The sequence below is a fragment of the Anoplopoma fimbria genome, chromosome 9, assembly GCF_027596085.1.
Source record: "Anoplopoma fimbria isolate UVic2021 breed Golden Eagle Sablefish chromosome 9, Afim_UVic_2022, whole genome shotgun sequence".
Taxonomy (NCBI): domain Eukaryota; kingdom Metazoa; phylum Chordata; class Actinopteri; order Perciformes; family Anoplopomatidae; genus Anoplopoma; species Anoplopoma fimbria.
Genome location: NC_072457.1, coordinates 24,596,919 through 24,620,229, shown reverse-complemented (window position 1 = coordinate 24,620,229; position 23,311 = coordinate 24,596,919). Strand labels below are relative to the sequence as shown.

The 23,311-nt window shown below is 39.4% G+C and overlaps 1 protein-coding gene across 1 annotated transcript in view; it reads left to right on the top strand.

Moving 5' to 3' along the window:
- The first annotated feature begins 2,126 nt into the window (after positions 1 to 2,126).
- tusc3 (tumor suppressor candidate 3) overlaps positions 2,127 to 23,311 on the top strand; it is a 67,856-nt gene continuing 46,671 nt past the window's right edge. The window contains exon 1 of the mRNA XM_054603891.1: positions 2,127 to 2,255. Within this exon, the coding sequence (XP_054459866.1) occupies positions 2,151 to 2,255 (105 nt within the window). The 5' untranslated portion in view covers positions 2,127 to 2,150. The remainder of the gene's footprint in view (positions 2,256 to 23,311) is intronic.

Below are 23,311 nucleotides of genomic sequence, written 5' to 3'. Positions count from 1 at the left end.
TCATATAAGTGCCAGGTTGAGGTCGGATGAAGGACACAATACAAAATGTTTATTTAAGTCTACATCTTTATTTTGGAGATTAAAAACAGACTGAAGATCTCCTTCTATTGATATCTCTACATGGCAGCAGAACAATCAGAGCAGTTTGAGTTTTGAACTGATTAGTCTATTATGTGATTTATTGATTTATAGAAAATGAATCTGCAACAATTCCAAAGACTGATTGCTCATTTTAGCACACCTGACAAAGATTCACTGGTCATTTTTTCTTGAATGTGAATATTTTCTGCCTTTCTAAGTCCTCTATGATAGTAAAGTGAATATATTTAGGTTTTGGAAAAAACAAGACTTTTCAGTTATAACTTGGGTTTTGGGAAATAGTGTTGCAGTTTGAATTATTTTCACACAAACTAAAATAATGAATCAGTTAATTCAGCAAACAGCCTGAACGGGAAACAAAATATTTATCAGATGTATATTATGGTAGACCTTATTAACTTATGTGATCTTTATGTTAAAAAGTTCAGCAACTTCAGTTGCAAAATTACCATGCAAAGCAATTCCAAGGGAATCATTTGACAAGTTCTGCACCCAAGCCCATCAAATCATAGGGATGTTTCCATGATAGAGCTGCTATAGAGCGAATTAATTGTGGTTAAGCAAGACTGCAACACGTACTTATTGTTTCACGGTGCATTGGCTTTAATATTCCAACATGCATTTCATTTCCGTAGTGTCTGTGTGTGTGTGTGTGTGTGTGTGTGTGTGTGAGAGAGAGAGAGCAAGTCAGAATGAAGTCAGAGTTTGATACTAGACTATCTCCTCTCATACATTTGTAATTACTTCTTCCATCTCATGGCCATTTTTGATATTTGTGTTAATTTGTGTATTTCTTAATATGGCATTCAGTTTTCAGTAAAAAAAAGTATTGCTCTCACTACCATCTACCATTTAGCAGAAGATATTACATTATATATATATATATATATTATTATTATATTCCTTTATATATATATATATATATATATATATATATATATGAATACATTATTACAATATCTTGGTTTACCCAAGCAAACCAAAGAGAGACAATAATATATTCATCACTGCAATGAAAAGTTTAAGTTTTACACAGGTAATAGTAATGTTTATTGGAAGCTAATAAACTGCATTGCATTAATCACAAAGTGCTGAAGTGTAATTTCATGGGGAGACAGGGAGACATGTCACCCCCAAATGATTTCACATAAATCATTTTCCCCCTCAATTAACTCTATGGAGTGTCTGCGACAATCTCACCACTCAGAACATATGAGAGAGAGAAACAGAGATACAGGTTCTGCAGTTCTGCAAGTGTTCTGTTTCCAATGGATCCATAACAAAAAAGGAGTAAACTGAAAAAAGGGAGCTTGGTTATTGACACAGAGCATTTTGTATGGTGACTTTGGAGGAACATTAATATAATTATTTGTGTGAAAGCTGATGTGCTTTGGAAAGCTACAAAAGGCTAGTTAATAAACAAAATCAGTCAACCTAATGTGGATTTGTATTACAGTATGTCTGCATTTTTGATGCAGCTGATAAACTGTCAATGGCACAAAACATTTTTTTCATTGGAGCCCAACAAGGAAACAAGAAATTTCAATTTCCATGCAACTTTGAACGTGGTGCCTAATTATATCCCGTTAGTTATTAATTTAGATCTATTTATAGGTTAAATTCTGTTTAACTAATCATCAGTGACAAGGGGCTTTTCCATAACAGCCCATAGCCTTTTCTTTTTGGTTTGATTTTTCATTATTTCTCTACCTCTTTCTCAGTCACTGTTGAGGTCAGGATGCCATGTTAAGTGTTTTATAAGTAGGGATTAGTGTACGCTGTGTATTAAAATTAAATTTAAAAAAAATTGGTAAGGGCCTTGGTATAATTACAATGGCTTCAATAGTTCCTAATAGATACATCCTGCTAAGTGTAAATTAAAAGAATGACCTCTAGATGTGGATATAAAGCATAGTGTGCGTTTACATTTCAGTGTTCATAAAAAAACTACAACACCCAGTAGCGCCCGCTCTTCGCTTCGCGCTGATTGGTCGACTGAGCATCCAATGGCGTGGCGGAGACGTGTCTCTCATTCAGAGCATCCTTCCGTCATGGCGTCTGTCTGGGCTCAATCCCTCGTTAACCTGCCGGCCCTGTCTGTTTTCATCCTCCTGCTGATATGTCTGCCACCCGGGGGAGGACAGAAGAAGAAGGAGGTAACGCTCCGACCGCTTAAATAAAAATATCGGCAAACATCGTTGTGCTGCTGAATGAAATGAGTGCGCAAGTCGGATGTGCTGCTGTGCGTCAAGCCAGCGAGCGTCATTCCCGACAGACCGGAAGTCATTGACGGAGAGGCGTTTTAATACTTTACTCTTTAGGGCTCTGTGTGATGGAATATATGCTTAAACATCCTACGTGTTTACATTGACACTTTTATTGTATTTTAGCTTCACAAACGTGACTACAAAGCATTGCGGGTCTGTCGCCAATGAGGCTTTTATTTTGAAATCTCCGAGCAGCAGGAAGTGGTGTGTTTCCCTTCACGGGAGCTTGATGATGACGTCACAGGCAACGATGGCGATACTTTCACAATAACCCTAAAGACAGCAGCATGCTAGTGGGGTCAGGGGATAGCAGTGCACAGGAAGCAGCCTGTAAGCAGCGTTACAGGCTGGTTTAGTGGAAGACACCTACAGGCCATGTGTCATTGACGTGATGGTGCGCGCGCTCGAGCACAAAGGGAAGCGAGACGGAAGCGCTCGTGATTTCTTTGCTCGAGCTGACATCTGTCACTGGGCTGAGGGGCGGCCTGCATGTATATATATGTATATATATATATTATATATATATATATATATGTATATATATATATATATATATATATATATATATATATATATATATATATATATATATATATATATATATGTATATATATATATATATATATATATATATATATATGTATATATATATATGTATATATGTATATATATATATATATATGTATATATATATATATATATATATATATATATATATATATACATATATATATATATATATGTATATGTATGTATATGTATATATATGTATATGTATATATATGTATATGTATATATATGTATATGTGTATATATGTATATGTGTATATATATATATATATTTTTCACCCTTTGTATGTATATATGTATGTATATCTTGACAGAAAAAAACAGAAATGTATATTTATGTATATATATATTCAGACCCTTTGTATATATATGCTGTATTTCTTCTGATCCTCCTTGAGATGTATATTGTCCAGCTGTGTTTATATGATGTATATGTATGTATATATGTATATATATGTATATTTGTATATATATATATATATGTGTATATATGTATAAATATATATATATTTGTATATATATGTATGAAAGCCTGCATATATTATAAGGAGCTCAGAGACAGAATATCTGGCCAAGGTTACAAAGAATTTCTGCAGCACTTTGGCCTCCATAATCCTTAAATGGAAGAAGTATGGGATGACCAGAACTCTTCCTAGACCTGTATATATATGTGTATATATATATATATAAACATGGTGGTGGCATATATATGTATGTATATATATTGAAGGAAAGATGAATATATATCCTGGAAGAAAACCTAGAGTGCTATATCAGACTGGGCCGAAGGTTCACCTATATATAACAAAGGAGTGGCTTCGGATATATTTGTATATATATATAAAATGGCTGTCCACCATATCCATATATGGAGAGGATCTGCAAGTATGTATATATATATATGTGTGTATGTATGTATGTGTGTGTATACCATGTATATATATATATATAATAAATTTGCAAAAATTTCTACCAGTCAAAAGTTTGGACACACCTTTTCATTCAATGGTTTTTCTTTATTTTTATTGTTTTCTACATTGTAGATTAATATTGAAGACATCCAAATTATGAAGGAACACATATGGAATTATGTGGTAAACAAACAAATGCTCAACAAACCAGAATATGTTTTATATTTTAGATTCTTCAAAGTAGTTGAATGAGAAGGTGTGTCCAAACTTTTGACTGGTACTGTATAAATATATATATATATATATATATATATATATATATATATATATAAAGAAAAATATATTTTTATATATATTCTATATTGGTGATAGGTTGGCTGACATGACATGAGTGTAGGCCCAGAACAGAGCGGCGTCTGTGACCCTGACATTGGCAGTCAAATGAGCAAAATTATGATAATTGAACAAGGTGATAATTAATCTATTTATGTTTTCATGCGTGTTGTGATCATTTTAAAACAATGTCAACCCAAGCCACTATATCCTTCATACGGTAATATTTTATCATCTATGTTTACGAGGTGATATAAAACTTAGATATAGATACATTTTTATCTAGTTATGTGCTGGTCACTTCTGCTTTTTGTTAGCTGTAGATCATTTTCTTAGAGAAAAATACTGCACATTATTATTGATGCATTATTATTACTTAGAATTATGACAGATACTATACTTTTCATTTGAGATTTTTTTTCTTGACATTTATATTAATAGCAATAGCAGTTTGACAAAACTATACTTGAGTTCCACTTATTGGCTTTGACGGAGTCTCAGTAGTCTGTGGGATTAGTGTGTCAAACTATATCATTTATGGGTTTTGTTCAATAACACCAAAGTCCAGCTCACCTGCAGGTCAGTTTTCATGTAGAGATGTGAAAATAAAGCCTGATTTAAAAAAAAAAAAAATAATAAAAAAATACAGGCAGTATCATGTACAACAGAACAGACACACAATATTCTTTAATTATGCAGGGAAGGCTTTGTTATTTATAAGAACCTTATTTAAGTTTGTTTGTTTTTCACTAAGTTAAAGAAAAATGAGTAATCTGTAATGCAATACGATGTTTGTTTCTTAACTAAATATAAGGTAAAGTTATTCCAGTATGTTTAAGTGCCATTTTAAGAGCTTTTAGCATTTTTTCATAATCATCTGGATAATATCGTGAATTACAATGTTTGCCATATATTTCCCAAGCCGGTGAATGTATGTGGTTGTCCGAGGCAGTGCCTTGTCTGTAAAAGATCACATTTTGTTGCAGCAAAAGTTTAGCTTAGCATATGGCATCGCATCAGATGGCTGTACAGGAAGCTGTGTGAGTGTTGGGTAGGGTTCAGGAGTAGTTAAGCCTAACTCGCTAGCTGTCCAGAGAAGAGTGAAGGACCAATGTGCGCATTACGCTGGTATATTCTTCTGTTTTATCACTCTTGCTCCTAAAGTTAGGCTTACAAATAGATCACCTTGTGACAATAAGCGTGCTACATTTGTTAAAGTTTGTAGCCTGCTATGCCATTATCCTCTGTACTTTTTTTCTGCTCGTTATGTTCTTGTTTCTTGTGTTTGGTGAGCCAAAGAAAAAATTTCAGCCTGGTTGTAAATAAATTGTGCTTCAGCTGATTGTAATTGGCGGCTCAAATCATTGCTATGTAGGCTAGTGGACAGCCTTAGTTTGGTTTTATATATATATATTTTTTGGACCAATTCTGTTAACCAGTTCGCAGTGCTGTTGAAACTTTAATGTGGCACTACCTCATCATCACCTACTGCAGCTGACTTGGCATACGAGTAGAAAACTGATTGAGCGTGGCAAAGTGCAGAGCTAATAAAGGATGGAATGCTTGTACAAATACACGACAAGTGGACAAATATTTGAATGAATGAATAAAGAATTGAACATGTCCACAAATGAATGAAGAAAGAGCTGACTGAGTGGAAGAATTAACCGATGAATAAAATGGACAGATTAACCACCGGGGGGAAAAAAAAAAGCATTTGAATGAGAGAGGGATTGAATGAATAATTGAGACCGACATATTTGCCCTCCAGTTCACTGTAAACACCTCTTTTTTTTTTTCCAGCACTAATGTTGATGGCTTGTGAAATGTATAATGAACGTGTCACAAGCGTTGAAGTGAAGCTGTGAAAGAATGGGTGCACATTTCTCACTTCTTGTGAACATCTTGTAAATCTCTCATTGAGATTTAGAGGTGACTTTCTGTAATAATACCGAAAGCATCTTTAGCCATTTTTTTTCTTACTGCTGTATTTAAGAGAGCTTTAGAGGCAAACACAATTATAACGTTAAGCGCGTTTCATTTATTTAAGTGTTTATTTTTTATTTAGTAAGTCACAATTCACATTAATTCACATGAGCACTTGAATCCATCATGCAAATGTCCCAGATTTGAGTCATGTTTTATTTTATCTACAACAAACCGAGTAAAGTTGATGTAGGTGAAGGGACATAATGATTAAATGTAAAGACGTAAACTTGAACTTAATTACTTTACAAACCTCAAATACTTTTACACAGTTACTCGTTGCAAGATCTGTTCATATTTCAACACTGACCGCCCATTTGACCACCATTCTGCTTTTGCCCTAACATATCTATCTGTCTATACCACAACTTTGAGGGGAAAGAAAATACTGCCGTTGAATAGAAACCTACATTTTAATCTCTTCAGCAGTTGCGATTAAGTTTAAAACTTAAACGACTTGAATAATCCCCTTTTTTTTTAAACATTTTTCACCGAGGGGACGGTCTGCGGACACCAGCGCTTATTTTCAGCATCGCCTTGATTCACATTCACAAAATTACACCAGGGAGCTGCCCATTATAGCCGCAGTCTGCTGTTAGGCACTGACCGGCTCAAGGACACCTCTGCATTATCTAATTAGTGACAGAGAGAGCTTTTTCCTCAATCACTTACCTCGCTGAAATATGTATCCAGCTGTTGTTGCTCCTCTGCCATTGACTTTGCCATTATCTATAAAGCCATTGACTTTAAAAAGTTTTTCCCCCCACCAACATTTAACTTTGGTCCATCCTGTGTGACTCTATACCAAGTAGCAGACAGGAGCTAGCCAGACGTTCTATACCAGCACACATACACTATCCACACACACACACACACACACACACACACACACACACACACACACACACACACACACACACACACACACACACACACACTTTCAATGAGCCACAGGAGAGAGATATTGAGGGGTTATAATGTGAGAAATGTTCCTTCCCAGTTGCCTGCCTGGGGCCATGGCAGAGGAGGTGGAGGAGGCGGAGGGAGATCTTATTTAGCTGGAAATGGACAAAATGGTGAAGCAGCACTTTGCATTCATCTCACCAACTTCTGTGCTCTCCCTCACTGCCCTTCGCTTCTCCCTGACCACGACAAGTTTTAACTCTTAACATGTAGGGCTGGGATGAAGCTTAAAAGTTTAAGTTCGTTAAGGCTGTCCTGAATCATCCAAACATTCAGATGTGTGTTTGCTACATCGATACTTAATTCTTAAGTCTGTATTTAAAGCATTGTTTGTTTGTTTGTCCTTGTGTCATTTCCTCTCCTTGGTTCTCTATGTACTTACTCGTTGTGGTTTCAACCACAGCTACATAGCAGACGAGGGCAAGTCTTTATTTCAATGGTTTGCTAAATGCATTTCTATTCTGCATTTGCAGTGGATAGGAAGTGGTGAGAAGAGGAAGTGGCTGAGAGAGAGAGAGAGAGAGACAGAGAGACAGAGAGAGAGCAGAAGAAACTTTGATATTAAAAAATGGTGCCATAGGCTTCGGGTTCAGTTTGAATGTAATGTAGGATTTGCTGTTGTTTGCTGTTTTGAGTTTTCTTCTATTGGCTTATAGTGTCATTGTTCAGATAACAGAGAGGTTTTTAAGAATTTCAAACATTCATCAAGTCAGGAGTTAGCCCTTGTTGGCTAATTTATCATTGCTTGCATGTGCTTCACAGTAAAAGTCTTCCAGTAATTCAGGGGTTAAAGTTGCTTTTATAAAACCATTTTTAGTTATGCAATAAAGAACTGATTCCATAATGTCGATTAACCTTTTGTTTGTTTTAAACTAAATTCAAATGGGACCATTAAATTATATGATGTTCCTTTTAATAATGGAAAGAACGTTTCATTTAATTGAATTGAAAATGTCATTTATATTTACTCTTATACAGAAGGAGAAGCGTGTGCTAATTTGAATAAATGATAACAATCCAAAATGAAAAGCCAGTAGGTTCCTCCATTCATTTATGGAGCAGTGCAACCGCATGTTCTGCCTTGCAAATATTTCAGAATAAAAGCTTTGTGTTAACACATGAAGGGATTCCGTCCACGGAAAGATTCTATTGGGAAACAGGAATAGTTGAAAATGAAATGTTAACTCTTTTTAATGTCTGTGAAATGTTCTTCAGACATAAAAACTTTAGTAATGTTGCTGGTATGATGTCAACGTACTGTCAAAATATCATTATCACTTTCTATTTTGCTATAAACCGTGTGCAGCATGTGGAAAAATAGGCGAAACCTTGAATCTCACGCAGGCAGTTTGGCCCGTGTATAAGATCTGTTCTTGTCTGCATTATATCATATATCTGGCATATTGTTTGACTGACAGTTTGGTTCAGCTAATGAAGGACACTGTCACACTTAAGCTCCACTCAGAGGGCAGAAGCTGTCTTGCTTCATACGTTTGTAGTTCAATTTCAGATTGGCACAGTACATTTTCTCATCATGCCGATGGAGAACTGTTTTACTGTCAGAACCAGACCCAAGAGCGCTGATAATGGCAGTTTTTGGCCACTGTTATCCATGCCCTAGAAAGTTTCATCTTTAAGAAAGTACCTTTTCATTTCCCTTATTCTCCTAATCAGGTTAGAAGCACAGGTGTGTGAATAGATCAATAAATAAATGAAAAAGTCTGAGGGAAAGGAGAAGTTAAGGAGGAAGCTTAGTTGATCAAGATAGTGTCAGACCTGGGGAAAGAAAGAAATGAATCCAAAGAAATATATATATAAAAAAAAAAGAAAATTAAATAAGTTAGAACAGCAGTGGTGAACCCCTGCCCTTTTAAAATCCTATATATCCTACAGGGAATGGAAAAAGAAATATTCATAGAGCGAGAGAAAAAGGATATTTATATCCCTTCAATACTCCCTCGTTCATCACCCCGGCCCTGCTAGATATTATATCCAGCTTGTGTTGTGTTTCTGTCTTAAGGCTGACTCCAGCACAAAGAAAGAACCAATGTAAGCACTTCCTATACCGAGGCCCATGGAGTCAGGGGAAGGTACAGATAGAAAAAAAGTCCAGGGCAGCAGGTCTGAAGCAGGGAGAATTATATATCTAGAGAGTTATACGTCTACAGAGAGATAGAGATTTCAAAGCAGTGGTCTCGCCACCACACCCAGGGAGCGGTCTAATAAGTGGATTGGAATAATAAGAGCCTACCTCTGCACACACAGGCGCAATAAACCACCGGCTAGGCCCTTCAGGGCATAACCCCAGTCACTTGCTGAGGTTAGACCGGGGCTTATGGAGCTAAACACTGTGTAAGCACTATTGACTCAGTTTTTTTTTTGTTTTTTTTTTCTGTCTGACCTGTTCATTGGAGAGTAAACCGTATAGCTCACAGTTTATGTAGTCTTTGCCAATGGATTTTATAGTACAGGGAGGTAGAGTATGAGAAATGATTGCTTTTGCAAACTTATTGTCGCCATTAAACAACCTGGCTGTATGAATACGTGCCTGGTATCATCATGCTGTGTGTGTGTGTGTGGGGGGGGGGGGGGAATGGGGATTGTAGTTTTAATACTGTGTGGATGCTTTCATCAGTGTGAGGAGTTGGGATGAAGGATGGTGTTTATTTAGTGTTACGGTCATCCGTCCTATGACAGACAACATGCTCTGTTTGATCTAGACTTAGTCCTGCCAAATAGTGCTCTCTGGGTTCGTCTTTACATTCCTATGTGTCTCCTGCCCTCCAGCCATTACCGCTTATTTCTCTTCTTTTATTCTCTCTTTTTGCCAAAAAGGGGTCTTTTCCATTTTTTTGGTCCTTTTTCACACATGCACGCCAATGCTCACCGCTGTTAACTCCTTTCTCCGCTAAGTCCTTTTGCGCTAAGTCCACCTATGAAAGTAAATGTGAATGTTTCAAGGGGGTTTAAGAGAGAGACGGATGTCGTATCCAACGGGCGTTGCCAATACATTCCAAACTGCAGCTGTAATGTTGCCATATTTTTGCACAGTGAAATGTTTCAATGTTCTCCCAGTAAATTCAGCGGTGATTTGTTTGGATCCCGCTCATTAGCCGTAGTCGTCTGAATTATTGATGCGGTGGTGTCAGGCCTGCTTTCCCAATGACTGATGGCCTGTGTTCCCCGAGTCATTTCCCTCCCCTGTTATTCCTCCCCTCTCCCCCTCCTTTTTTCCCTCCCCTTTCCAACGCCTTTAAAAAAATAAATTAAAAAAAAAGAAATCTGCGGGGCAAAAGGTTTTCCATCTCCCGCTTTCGATCCCCCTTGTCCACCCCTTTCCCCTCCCGTGTCGCCTCCCCGCTATTTATTTCTTTCGACTACCCTTCTCAATGTGCCCTTTTGACATTTCTATGAACATGTGGTGTCACGAAATGATTTCTCTCTTCCTCTTTTACCTCGTTCTCTAATTTCCCCCTACATCGGGCACCTCCCTCGTTCTCTTTGGTTTCTTCTTCCCTTTCCCTCGTCCCTTCCCGCTAACTCTTTGCCATTTTCCTGACATTTCTGAGGCTAATTTCTGGTGCCAGCCCTATTAAATCTGAGAGAAGAGCAGCGTGTTTCCTTGTTGTTGTGAACATTAAGTTCCCCGTCCCATTCGTCAGAGGTATAGGCACTTGCTCTTTATGAAATGTCTTTCTCTCTTTTGCTTGCTTAGCCATTGTGACAGTCATTTTCTCAATCAGGTAGTCAATTAACTTTCTCAGTCAGCCCTTCAGTCAGTCACATAACTCATATACTCTTGCATTACCCTTCATTGTCACTTGGTTACATCCTGTTCCCTATTCACTCATATATTTGATTCACCTGGAAACTATTCAAATGCACAAAAAGTCCCCATGCACCTCAAATTTCAACGCATCCTCAATTTTTCTACAACACATGGCTACTTTTTCAGCAATTAATACAAACAGTCATATAAATCTGATCTCACTTTTTTATTTAGAAAGTGCTTTAAAAATCAGACTACACCAGTCTATAACATAAAAAGCTGCATCTTTTCAGTGACAGTATCTGCGTGACCCACCTCGGTACATCAACCTGCCCAAGGCATTTAACGCCGCTTCACATAGCCCAGCGGCTAGCAGACTTCCCCTTAGTCATAGCTCATCTACTCTGAACTTGGTTTAAGTCAGATGCATCAGTAACGGCACCGAGGTTGAATGTCAGACTTCATGCAATGTTTTCCACCGCCCAACATTGTTGAAACAGAGTTTTATCATCAGTAACGAGAGCAACAAGGTAGCGGACTGCCGGTGTGTGTGTGTGTGTGTGTGTGTGTGTGTGTGTGTGTGTGTGTGTGTGTGTGTGTGTGTGTGTGTGTGTGTGTGTGTGTGTGTGTGTGTGTGTGTGTGCGTCTGTGTGTGCGTGTGTGTGTGTGTGTGTGTGTGTGTGTGTGTGTGTGTGTGTGTGTGTGTGTGTGCAAAGCCCCGCCCCGTAAATGACAGTAAAACCAAGACTCACTCTGAGCTGAGGGGGAACCAAACTCAAGATTATGGTCCAACACTCATCTTTGTCAATGCTGGGTATTTCTAACCCTCACTGTCTTTAGTGTCAGATGACGTGAAAGTAACTTGGGGATCTTTTTCATTTCTGCCATCCGTCTGATATGTCAGGAGCACTGAACAAACCCATGGACTCCTGGTGTGACTGCACTGAAACGTGTGTTGTCTGACTGTTGCATCAGGACATCTCGTAGTGAGATAGTGAGATCTTTTGGTTCCTGGACCTTCTGTCAAACTGCAAATGGCTAATATACCTCTTGTCTGATCATCCAGCTCTGTCTTTTTTTTTTTTTTCACCACTCCTTATCTCCAGAGGGAAATGCTGTAATCTCTTATTTGCCCCCCCCCCCCCCCCCCCCTATATTTTTTCTCTTCTGTCATTTCTCTCCCCATCCCATTTTCCATTTTCTTTATTTACCCCTCAACTTTCCGCCCTTGTTTGCCTCCACTCCCCTTCCCTCTCCCCCCCCTCCCCTCCCACTGTGACAGACCTTGCCGTATAGCTGATATGAGGTGGCATATTATACCACTGTGTGTGTGTGTGTGTGTGTGTGTGTGTGTGTCTGTCTGGCTTACGGCTGATAAGGAGTCTCACTCTTATCCTCCCAGACAGACCTGTGTCGCCGTGACGGATCACAGGCCACACACAGACACACAGCCGCACGGAGACACACTCGCAAACACGCGAGCGTACACGTTAATACATATATGCACATACTTACACAAAGTCGTCACTGTGTGCCAGGTTGTTAGATTGAAAGGCATATAGTGGAGCGGTGTGTACATGTTGCCTGTCACAGATATCTGATGATTCTGTCTTATTAAACTCTTAGTCTTTCTGCTTCACTGGCAGGAAGCCTGTTAACACTCCGCACAGGGCTAAAGACTGTGAGTGTGTGTGTGTGTTTGTGTTTGTGTGTTCCTTTGCCTCTCTCTGCATGGTAGAGAGGCTGTCATAAGACTGCCTTATTGAAAACACTTGTCATGAGAGGGTAAGTACGGACGTGAAAAGCGACCGTGTTCGACCTGAGGATAGTCCCCTCGTGGCCGGAGTTAGTCCTTGTTCGGTAAAGCTACACCTAGAGTTAATCAGACCGGTTATGAATTATTGAATTATGTTAACATAGCGTTTTGAAAGCATTCACTTCTCCAGGGAATGTCAAATCATCACCGCGGCCTCTCTGGCTCTTCTCCTGCTTCTCATTCGCTCCGTCAAACACGGTCACATACCACAGAGCAGTGCTACGGTGGAGACGGGTGTGGTGTTTAGGTTGGTAAGGGTGCCGGCATCTTTAACCCGTAGGCTCCATTGATCATCAAGGTAGAAAAAAAAAATCATCTGAAAATGAAAGAAAAGTCAGAAAAAGTTAGAAAAAGTGCTCGTCCTCCTCCGCTCGATTGCATTGAGATTTATTAGGAGTAACAACTCTGTCTACGCTTGCCTGTCTGACTGACAAGGTTACTTATTTCCCCCCAAAATAAGTTATTAAATACACACACACACACACACACACACACACACACACACACACACACACACACACACACACACACACACACACACACACACAACACACACACACACACACAAACAGGGCAATACGGTAATATAACCTGATGAGTTGAAGCAGTTTAGCATAAAGCCGTAGTCAGGATTAATGCTAAATGCCATTTCATGTCAGACCTGGTCTCTTTCTCTTTCACTCTCAATTTCTCACTTTCTCGCCCACTCTTTTTCTCAACGCCCGTTTTGTCTGCACTATTGTTTTTACTCTTTTGGAAAGTTGCTCCGTGTCATTGGAGTGACAGTAACCACGCTAGACATTGATATTTTTAAACAAGGGAAATGCTGTATTTGATTTGGTCAGTGGTCAGCAAATATGTATCCTTTTTTTAGCCTATGCCTATATGTTACAACTTGCTAATTCACACACTGACGTGACACAGCTTTAAGCCCTGTAGTGGCTGGATGTCAGCTATGCTAGACTGAAAGTCTCATGCGGTGAGGGAATCAGCAGCTTGGCTCTCACTACGAACTCCTCATCTACAGATAAACGCAGGCACACACACTCGCATCATTACCTCAGTATGGAAGCTTAAAGTATCAAATTGAGAGGCAAAGTCTTTTTTCAACACCTCCAACAAGCCCATCATCACTTCACTTATCAATCCAGCAGAGTGGGGGGGGGGGGGGGTTAAATAATAAGAGGAAGTCAAGCTTTTTCGTGTTGATCTGCAGTAAATCAAATGAACGAACAGATGAGTGATTTAATTTCCAACAATTGAAATCTTTGTGCTCGGGGGAAGGTCATCTGGAATCAAGTCAAAGTGTAGTCATGACCCATCATTTGTCATTGATTTGAGTCATCAGAGAAATAGTCTTTCATAGACAGACCTATCTCCATTATCTCCTGCTGTGTCGGTGCTGGTGATTGGTCTGGCTGCACACATTATCCTACTGATAAAGGGGGATAAATGATCTGAGTTGTTAGTATTTTTTTTTTTTTTTTTTTAAACCAACCACAATCCTCTTGGCTGCCACTAAGCCCTAGATGGAGCGACGGTGCATTTTGCAAAGTATATAGCAGAGAAAGTGAAAGGGTAGGAGCATTCAGGGGCCGATATTCAGTAAACTGTGCAATCAGGACATCGGCATTCATGCTTTTCTAGTCGCCGATCGCTGATAATGTGTTACATTGTGAACAACCAATCCCTGTTTAAATTGACAGGAGGAGAACCAAGGGTTCTGTTTGGTTACATTATGATGCGTTCAGGCTCTGTTCAGTGGAAATATAAGAATTGGGCAAAGCTAAATTATAACGTTATCATGATGTGTTCACATGTAATCTCGTTAAATGTAGTTGCTGGTGACAAACTTGAATACATCCAGTGGTTTGAAGGAGATGTTTTCACAACAACATAAATATATTTTAAAAATGAATTAGGATCTGTTTACATCGCCTCTTAGCAGCTTATAATACATCATTAAAACTACTAATGACTACTAATGAAAATTGTTTTAATCCATAAAAGTACAATCTTTTATTTTCTTATCATTTGAATTGTGTTTTTTTTTTTGAAAAACACAATAACACTTCGAACTTGTGATGGTTTACACTGAATTCAGAGCGGTTGAAATAATTTTGGGGATGGTGGCAAAAAAATACAATAGTCAATGGGCAATATGTATCATCAATGATCAGCAATTAGTATCGGCAGCAGGATCCGTTGCACCGCTAGTCCACGCCCCAAAAGTTTTGGGCACTGGGCTAACAAGTGGCTGCTGTGAGCAGGAAATAATCCAATTTTTGACTATAGAGTATGGTGACGTATAATCATGGCAAAATCTGTTTTTATTGAACAAGATTTGCTTGCAATGACAAATCCCCTCCAGCTATAAAAGCCCTGAGTGATTCTACTGTAGTTCGACATAAACAAGGAGAGCAAGAGAAGGTCCTTTGAACTATGGCTGACAGATCATGTCTTTAATAGGGAGCCTGATTTGTAATGCTCGTTGCACCCCTTGTTTCAACTGAGCAACTGGTGGTCACTCCGTTTCCCAAGACGTTCACATTATTGACCAGCCAATTAGTCACACCAGCCGAGCTCGGAGCTGGCGATATGATTAGTGCAACTAGCTCACCATCTCCCCCCCCCCCGTGAGACTGACACCACTTTGCAGTTGGCGGGCGGTGAGACAGCTGTAGCTCGCTGGGCTAAGAAGAAGTCACATTACTGTCCTGTCACCACAGCCTGTGAGGCCGCATTCGGAGCACTTGGACACGGGGTAAAGCTTTTAATGCATGCATTATTTTCCAGGCAATAAAACAAGAAAGGTTGTGGACAGCAGCTTTTTCCCCTCGTGGCTTTATGGCTGGCTCCTTCTGAAATGAGCTCTTTAGTCAGAATGGCAACCCGTTCAGGTCTAAAAGCTTATCAAACCAAGGTTGGGATAAAAGGTGCAGTGCGAGTGTGTAGTGGTCATAATGCGAGGTGTTTGTGCTCTCTCAGCTCTCTCAGCAGAAATGTAGCAGTCTCACATCATCCTCTTCTATGTCTTATTTATAACTTATGTAAAAATAAACTGTTCGCTTGACCGCCCTACTTTTCCCCCACACATTGCACACGACTCATAATATTTACCTACGGTTAAATTCTATTTAAGGGCAACTATATGAGTAATCAGTGTTTCCTCTGCATATTGAAATTAGTAATACTTTTTCTCTGGTGGGGAGAGGAAAAACTCAGCTGTGTGAGTCTTTGAGCTCACGTAGTCATTTGTGTCGGACCAAAAGCTGAAGACGGGGCCACCAATTTATCATTTGCGTCCGAATAGAATGTATAAAACCATTATTGCAAATAAGCTAAATTCATAATGTTTTTTTAATTTCCCCCCCAAAACGTTAGAGAGACACCAAAATAATTTAGTAAGAGACAGACTGTGAGTTTTGCAAGCCCGGCGTAACATTAGCGAGTGTCCCGTCGATAGAGAGAGAGAGAGAGAGAGAGAGTAGTCGAGTGTCGGAGAGATGAATTTAGTAGAGAGAGAGAGAGAGAGAAGCGAGAGAGAGAGAGAGAGAGAGAGAGAGAGAGAGAGTGTGTGTGTGGGTGAGCAGTATGAAGTTATGAGTAACGTTATGTCTGTGAACGCAGCAGTGCAGTGTGTGAACTGTTGGTTTGTCAGTGAATAAATGCTACAACTCCTCGTGACAGGAGCCAAGTTCCTGTGTCTTGCTCGCTACCTGCTGAATGAAGTGATGAAGGTTTAGCCCCGAAACCATAGCAACAACAATTTCCCAGGCTCACTTTAAAGTGGCCTGACATTTTTAGGTGGACCTGAGTTTAGCTCAGGATTTTTTTCTTTCATTTTTTTTTACATTTCATCAACTGTTTAACAGCATTATTCGCTCAACATTCTGTCCATTAATTGTTAATTGTTAACATCCCTTCTGCAAACTGCTGCTCTGTTTGTGTCAGGAGATCACAACGTTGAATGTTGAATTACCGCAACAGCACCATGTGCTATATTGAATTTGTTACAGTCAGAAAATGAGAAAATAAGTCAAAGTCGGAACTTAAATGTTATTATTATCATATCAGTATTGGCAAGTACGTAAATATAAGTTCTTGTACTTGGACTGTAAAACAGCGGTACTGGTGAACCCTTCTTGTAGGCATGGTAGGCAGCCTGGGGTGAATTTTCTATTTTCAGGTACTAACCCATGTGGAGTGTGTTTCCATTGCACATTAACGTCAGGTACACTTGTTATTTTGTAGCTTCTCCCCAGATGTTCATTCAAAAGCTGCTATTGTGTAATATACCCAGCGAGCATGAACGCTCACCTAGCAGAGAAGCCGATCATAAATGTGAATGGCTTATACGGCTAATTAGGAACACATTAAGCTCACAGTTATTAGGCACCAGCACTAGTGTTACTTCCAAAGGCTAATGAGGTTGCATACTAGGCCAATTACACTTGTGTTTCTCATCTGCTTATGTGGCCACTGTGCATTTGACCCTGACTTTGACCATTAAAAAAACGAGCACTGCAGGGCAGACATATTGGCACAGTCTGCAGGTGCATAAAGCACAAAAGACGTGGGGAGAAAGAGGAGTAAGTGGAGGGTTCAGAGCTAAAGGTCACACGGTTAGTGACACATAAAACACCTGGGAAGCAGAAAAAGAAGAAGGCAACTGACCTGGAAGGCTCACAACGTCATGACCTTTACTGATCCCAGACCAGCTCAACGTCTGTCTTCTGCTCTGCTCGTGAGCCAGCAGTTGCCATCTCCGTGTCTCTCTTTCTTTTCTTATCGTAAACTCCCATGTTTTTTTGTTTTTTTTAACACCAATTATTGTTGTTACATTACTGTTGGACACAGTTGTGAATTCAGGTCAGTCTGCCCCTCAGCACCTAGAAACAGGGATGTGAAAGTATTTATACTTTTTTTTTTTCTACTTTTGTGTTTTATCCCCAGCAGTAAGGCAAGGGTGATTATTAAAAAAAATGAGAAGTGATAGAATTGGAAATGTGTTTGCCTTCATAATGAATTTATAAAGTGAGAGCCTCATATATGAAAATGCCTTACCTATGGATACCTGTTTTTGTTTTGTTGCCGCTGACAACCAAAAAACTGCCCCTACCTTCAGCCCGCTTTTACACACTGAGGCATTAGCAGTAGCTACAATTGCTGTCCAAGGCTACAAGAAGCCAAAGATCTTTCACAATAAAATCCTCACAATGAACTGATTGGTGCAAAGCTTGTGAAGCATTCAGAGGAATTATAATACTTTTAGTTAACAAAAAAACCCAACTAATTTTAGCTCGGAGTAAAAAAAAAAACTGACTTGGCTGTTTGATGGGGATTATTTAGCGGCTGCTTGGTTTTGCAGTACTGAAAGATTAGCACTGTAATAAGCTCAACCCCTCAGTGTGTGTCAAATGACTACAGTATTGAAGTAATGTTCTTCCGAAGTATTACCTCACAACTTATATTTTTTATTACGGGTTAGAGAATTTGTCTTTGCGACTGACTTTCCTCCTCATCTCCTCTAGCTGTCCACTTATAGGGCGTCATATGCTAATTATACCCTTTTAATTGCTCAAAACATTTTACACACACACACACACACACACACACACACACACACACACACACACACACACACACACAATCTTTCATAGCCCCTAACATCCTTGACTGAAGTCTTTTGAGTATATTTTTCTCTCTAATTTGATGTAAAAATTAATTAAAAAGACCACCAACAGCTGACCCGTGCTACCAGAATCACCAAGTAAGCTGAATATAAAATGTGGACTCTTTATACCTGATTTAATGGATCACATAATGTAGACACACACGTTTGAAGCCAACACTTAATGCTGGCAGATGGACGCTTTGCACACACAGCCACGGTGAGAGGCCGATTTAACAAGTTGTGAAAAGTTTTTTCAGAGTAAGAGGAAGAGTGAGCTGAGGTAAAGATAATAAGGCACGTAAAGACTTAATGGCAACATGTCCCCTACATGGTGATGAATCACTCAGGTGTCGGGGCGAGACTGAGGAGTCCACATATTGGCTTTGCGTTCTTTTCAAATTCAAGAGAATGGCTCTTTGCTGCAACCAACACAACTCTAGGGCTCCATTTATGTTCTCTCTACTCTTTTTTTTTTTTTTTTTTTTTTAACCATCCCCACTGGTTTTCAACAAGGTAAATAGATTTTTCTTTGTAACTGAAGTTGGGTTTGATTGTTTTGTTCTTTTTCTTTTACCAAGGGCAGAAAAGTTTAACGTCGGTGCTTTTTAAAGTGTGATTGTTTTAGTTTTGACCTGGAAAAAAAAAATCATCTTTAAAGTCAACTAACTTACCACACAAAGGTACATTTCCTAACATGACTTCCTCTGGGTTTAATGCCTGGTGCCTGGCTCAAAGGTAGCAACCTTTTTTCTGTATCTTCCTGCCATGCAGAGACGTTCCTGCCCAGTCCCTCAGGGAATTTGAATTACCACTTATTTTTCTATAAATCCTGTGATGCACTTTTTTTTAATCAAAGTTCCACCTGATTTGATAAAATTCCCGCAACGAAAGTGAATCCTCGAGCAAACTAATTTACCCACAGATTTGTTTTGCCTTGCATTTTACCAGATAATCATACTCTCCCTTTATAACATGCTTATGGCTACGAAAGAGAAAAAACAAATGACAATAAGGAAAACAATTATGTTTGTTTGCGTGCTGGGATCATTACAGAAATGTTTATAGTGATGCCTGTCCGGTTGCAGGTTCCAGGACGAACAGTGTGTGTGTGTGTGTGTGTGTGTGTGTGTGTGTGTGTGTGTGTGTGTGTGTGTGTGTGTGTGTGTGTGTGTGTGTGTGTGTGTGTGTGTGTGTGTGTGTGTGTGTGTGTGTGTGTGTGTCTGTGTGTGTGTGAGACAACGCTGAGACTTAACACACTCTGCACACTGTGTATTGTGTTGATCAGCACCCATCACAACAGGCATGCAGACTATATTTGTGCATCGATAAACGTATGTTTGAAATACTAGTTTTGTTTGCAGTGGTCTTGAACTTGAAGGGAAGTAAAGTCCTTAACTGTCAAACACTGATGACGTCATTGCCCAGGTGGCACTTGGGAAACAAGCATCAACTCGTCGAAACAATACGACTAGCTGCATCTCAGAACTCTGTCACCGTATTCTGCTGTTTTAATGTCCGTCTAAACTACGTTGTCTTTATTTATCATCTATTATTATCTCCTCTTTTCCCTTTTCTTTCTGATTCTCTATTTCTCTCTCTCTCTCTCTTACTTGTAACTTGCCCAGGTGATTTTCCTCCTTTAATCATCCATCCTCACCATCTGTTTTCCTCCCAATTTTTATTTTTTCATTTACTTTCCTCTCCTCCCTCCATCCATCCTTCCATCTCTTGGCTTCATTTTGTCCATAGTGACCATATGCTCCCTGAGCGCTCGGGTTGACTCCCTATTGTTTGCCCCCTTGCCCCTCTCTCTCTCTCTCTCTGTGTCCATTCCCAGTTTTTTATTGGGATGCCTTTATAACAAAATCAAACTGCACTGGAGCCCCGTAACCCAATTGGAGCTCTGTGCTTCCCCAGAGAAATGATCTCTGCAAGGACAGGGGAAAATAAAAATAAAGGGGAAAGAAGGGATGGGAAGAGGTCAAGCAGAGTGAATAAACAATCAGCCTTTTGCGTTCCACTTCTACTTCTACTGTGACTGATGGAATGTAAGAGGAAACGATTGTACTCACCAGTGTGTGGACGGTTTAAATGACTGGGGTTACTGCTGTGGGTGTAGTTAGACCACTTTACACAGTGTTTGTTAAAATACCCGCCCATATGTTCCTCTGGGGAAGGTGAATGAGCAATACTCTTTCCTTCCTCATTAACAGGCCTTACAGATGGAAATAATATATGTAAAAAAAAATAAAAATAAAAAAACACCAGCGAGCAGCAACTCTAGAAATAGAAAGAACCAAAAAAGCTGTAATTTTACGTTAAAACGTGTTATCTTAACCAAGAGCTCATAATGGTTTTTTCAGACTTCATTTAGTTTGTAGTCTTAATTAAATGTCTTATAATGTGATGAATGTGGGAATTTAACCCAGCCACCCACAACCAAAACCCTATTGTGTTTTAATCGTTTTCACAGCTTCAACATTAGTCTTACTTCTCCTCCTAAATGGCATTTAAACCGTCTCAAAAAGTAAACTTGATGAAACTCGCAGACACCCTAATCCAACAATGACAAAATACTTAACAGGCCCCCTAAGGGAAAGGAAATGACAGGAGGTTTAAAATGTCACATTATGCGCCTAGGGAGGGGGGGGGGGGGTCTAGAGAGAAACTGAAATCTGTAAGCAAAAAAAAAAAAAAAAAGAGAAGAGGCAGACAAACCTTAAAATATTCTGTAAGCATCACGGAGGGAGACACAAACTCTGGCGCTAATGGGGGAAAGATAAAAATATCAAATCAAATCACCAGAGGGTGACAGATGGGAAGACGCGTGGACAAAGGCAGGGGGGGAAATGCATTTATTTCAAATAATTGTTATTGGGTAGATAAGATGACAAATCCTCCCACCCTGAACCCCTCCACCGACAAGTCAAGATATTTCTGGAAATCCCAGATTATGGGCTGACAAATATGGAGCTTTGCAATATGAAAGCAAGCTGGTCTGATTCAAAGGAGGTGAGAGATGAAAACAATAGCTCTGACAGGCAAAGTGACTCAAACAGACACACTCTCCAAATATGTGACGGTGCATGAGCTTACATCGCACCATGTTAACTGTTCTTTGCCACCCTTTATTAACAGGATGCTCTTATTAACTCCAGTAATGTGTGTTGTCTTCTAGCAAACAAATACAAATTGAGGTGAAAAGCGTGTTCATCAGCTCAACATGTATGTAAAACAATTTTTTTTTTCCCACCACCACAATTTGTATTGTACTCCATTATTTCTGTAACCTCTCAGGTACCTTCACTAGGGCTGTGCAAAAATATCGATAAAGCTTTTTATTAAAATAGTGTTTCAAACGGTTTTAAGATCAAACGTCCTCCTCCTCCTCTCCTGTAGCAATATATGGTTGCCGCCTATTGCCTTCTAATCTAAGGCAAGTGACCTCCCGGCCTGTCACATGATCTGTCACATGATCCGGCCAATATCAATTGGCTTCTCGCAAGGAGAGAGAGAGAGAGAGAGAGAGAGACCCTGAGGTGCACTGTGGGTCCAGCAGGCCACTGATTCAATGTTAAGACCATGTCAAACATCTCTGAGGAGTACAGGCATTACCATCGCGGAAATCCTGAAAACTGAACCTTGAGGAATATGACATACATGGGAAGGACCCAGCCATACTGACAGACTACTTTACTTAATGCACTTTGTTTAATATAACATTTATGGCATTTACAGTACCAGTCAAAAGTTTGGACACACCTTCTCATTCAACTACTTTGAAGAATGTAAAATATAAAATATATTCTGGTTTGTTGAGCATTTGTTTGTTTACCACATAATTCCATATGTGTTCCTTCATAGTTTGGATGTCTTCAATATTAATCTACAATGTAGAAAAAAATAAAAATAAAGAAAAACCATTGAATGAGAAGGCGTGTCCAAACTTTTGACTGGTACTGTATATGGAAGTTAGTAGTGGTCAGTGACACAATAAGAAAATTGATTTAAATTCTTTTTTTCCTATTTCTTTTTTTATGGCAAGTGCAGTTCAGTCTGTTTACTGCTCGGTGACTGTGTGCAATGCAAATAGCTTTTGAAGTAGTTTTGATGCAGTTTCTCCGCCGAGTTATCAATATGTGATGTACATATTAGACTATCTGGGTGGTTCACAGAAAGTTGTTTTTTTCAGCTCTATTTTAACACTTTCAATAAAAAGGATATTGCAATATGTATCGTATCGAATTGCAATATATCGCTATATATTCTATATATAGTATATTGTATTGTATATAGCGTACATATGTGTAAGTATTTTCGGTTTGGATCAGCCCAGAAAGTCACGAAGGCATCAAAAGGACTAGAAATTGAAATGCAAAGACGTTTTTTTTGAGACTGTACTTCTTTGTGTGTGTGTGTGTGCTTCTGTGAGAGAGAAAGAGAGAGCGAGAGAGATAGAGTGAGGTTGGGAGATGAGTCTTTGTTCCTTGTTATACCAAGCCAATTTCCAGTAATCCCCCTTTCAATGGAGAATTGGAGAAAGTGTAGGAGCAAGATGGCCAAAGCCGAGGCCCATTCACTCACAATAGAGCCCTGTTTAGACTGCTCAGAGCGAGGGATTGTGGTTTGAACAAACGCTGCTGGCTTTTCACGGGGAAGGTCCGCAGATCAAACCTCTGGCTGGGGGAATCTCGGCTGTCCCCATCTAGTAACTACAAGGCACTTAAAGGTGGAGTACACGGGATGCAGAGCATTAATACTGCAATCAACTATTTGCTGTGTAAAGATTTGGTGGAGTACGTCTACCTGAGGAGAGAATGAAGCCTCCTTCCTCCTCCTCCTCCTCCTCCTCCTCCTCTGTTGACATAGAAGAGTCAGCCCCGCATTTAGTGCATGTTTGTGCATGTGAGCGCGCCCCAC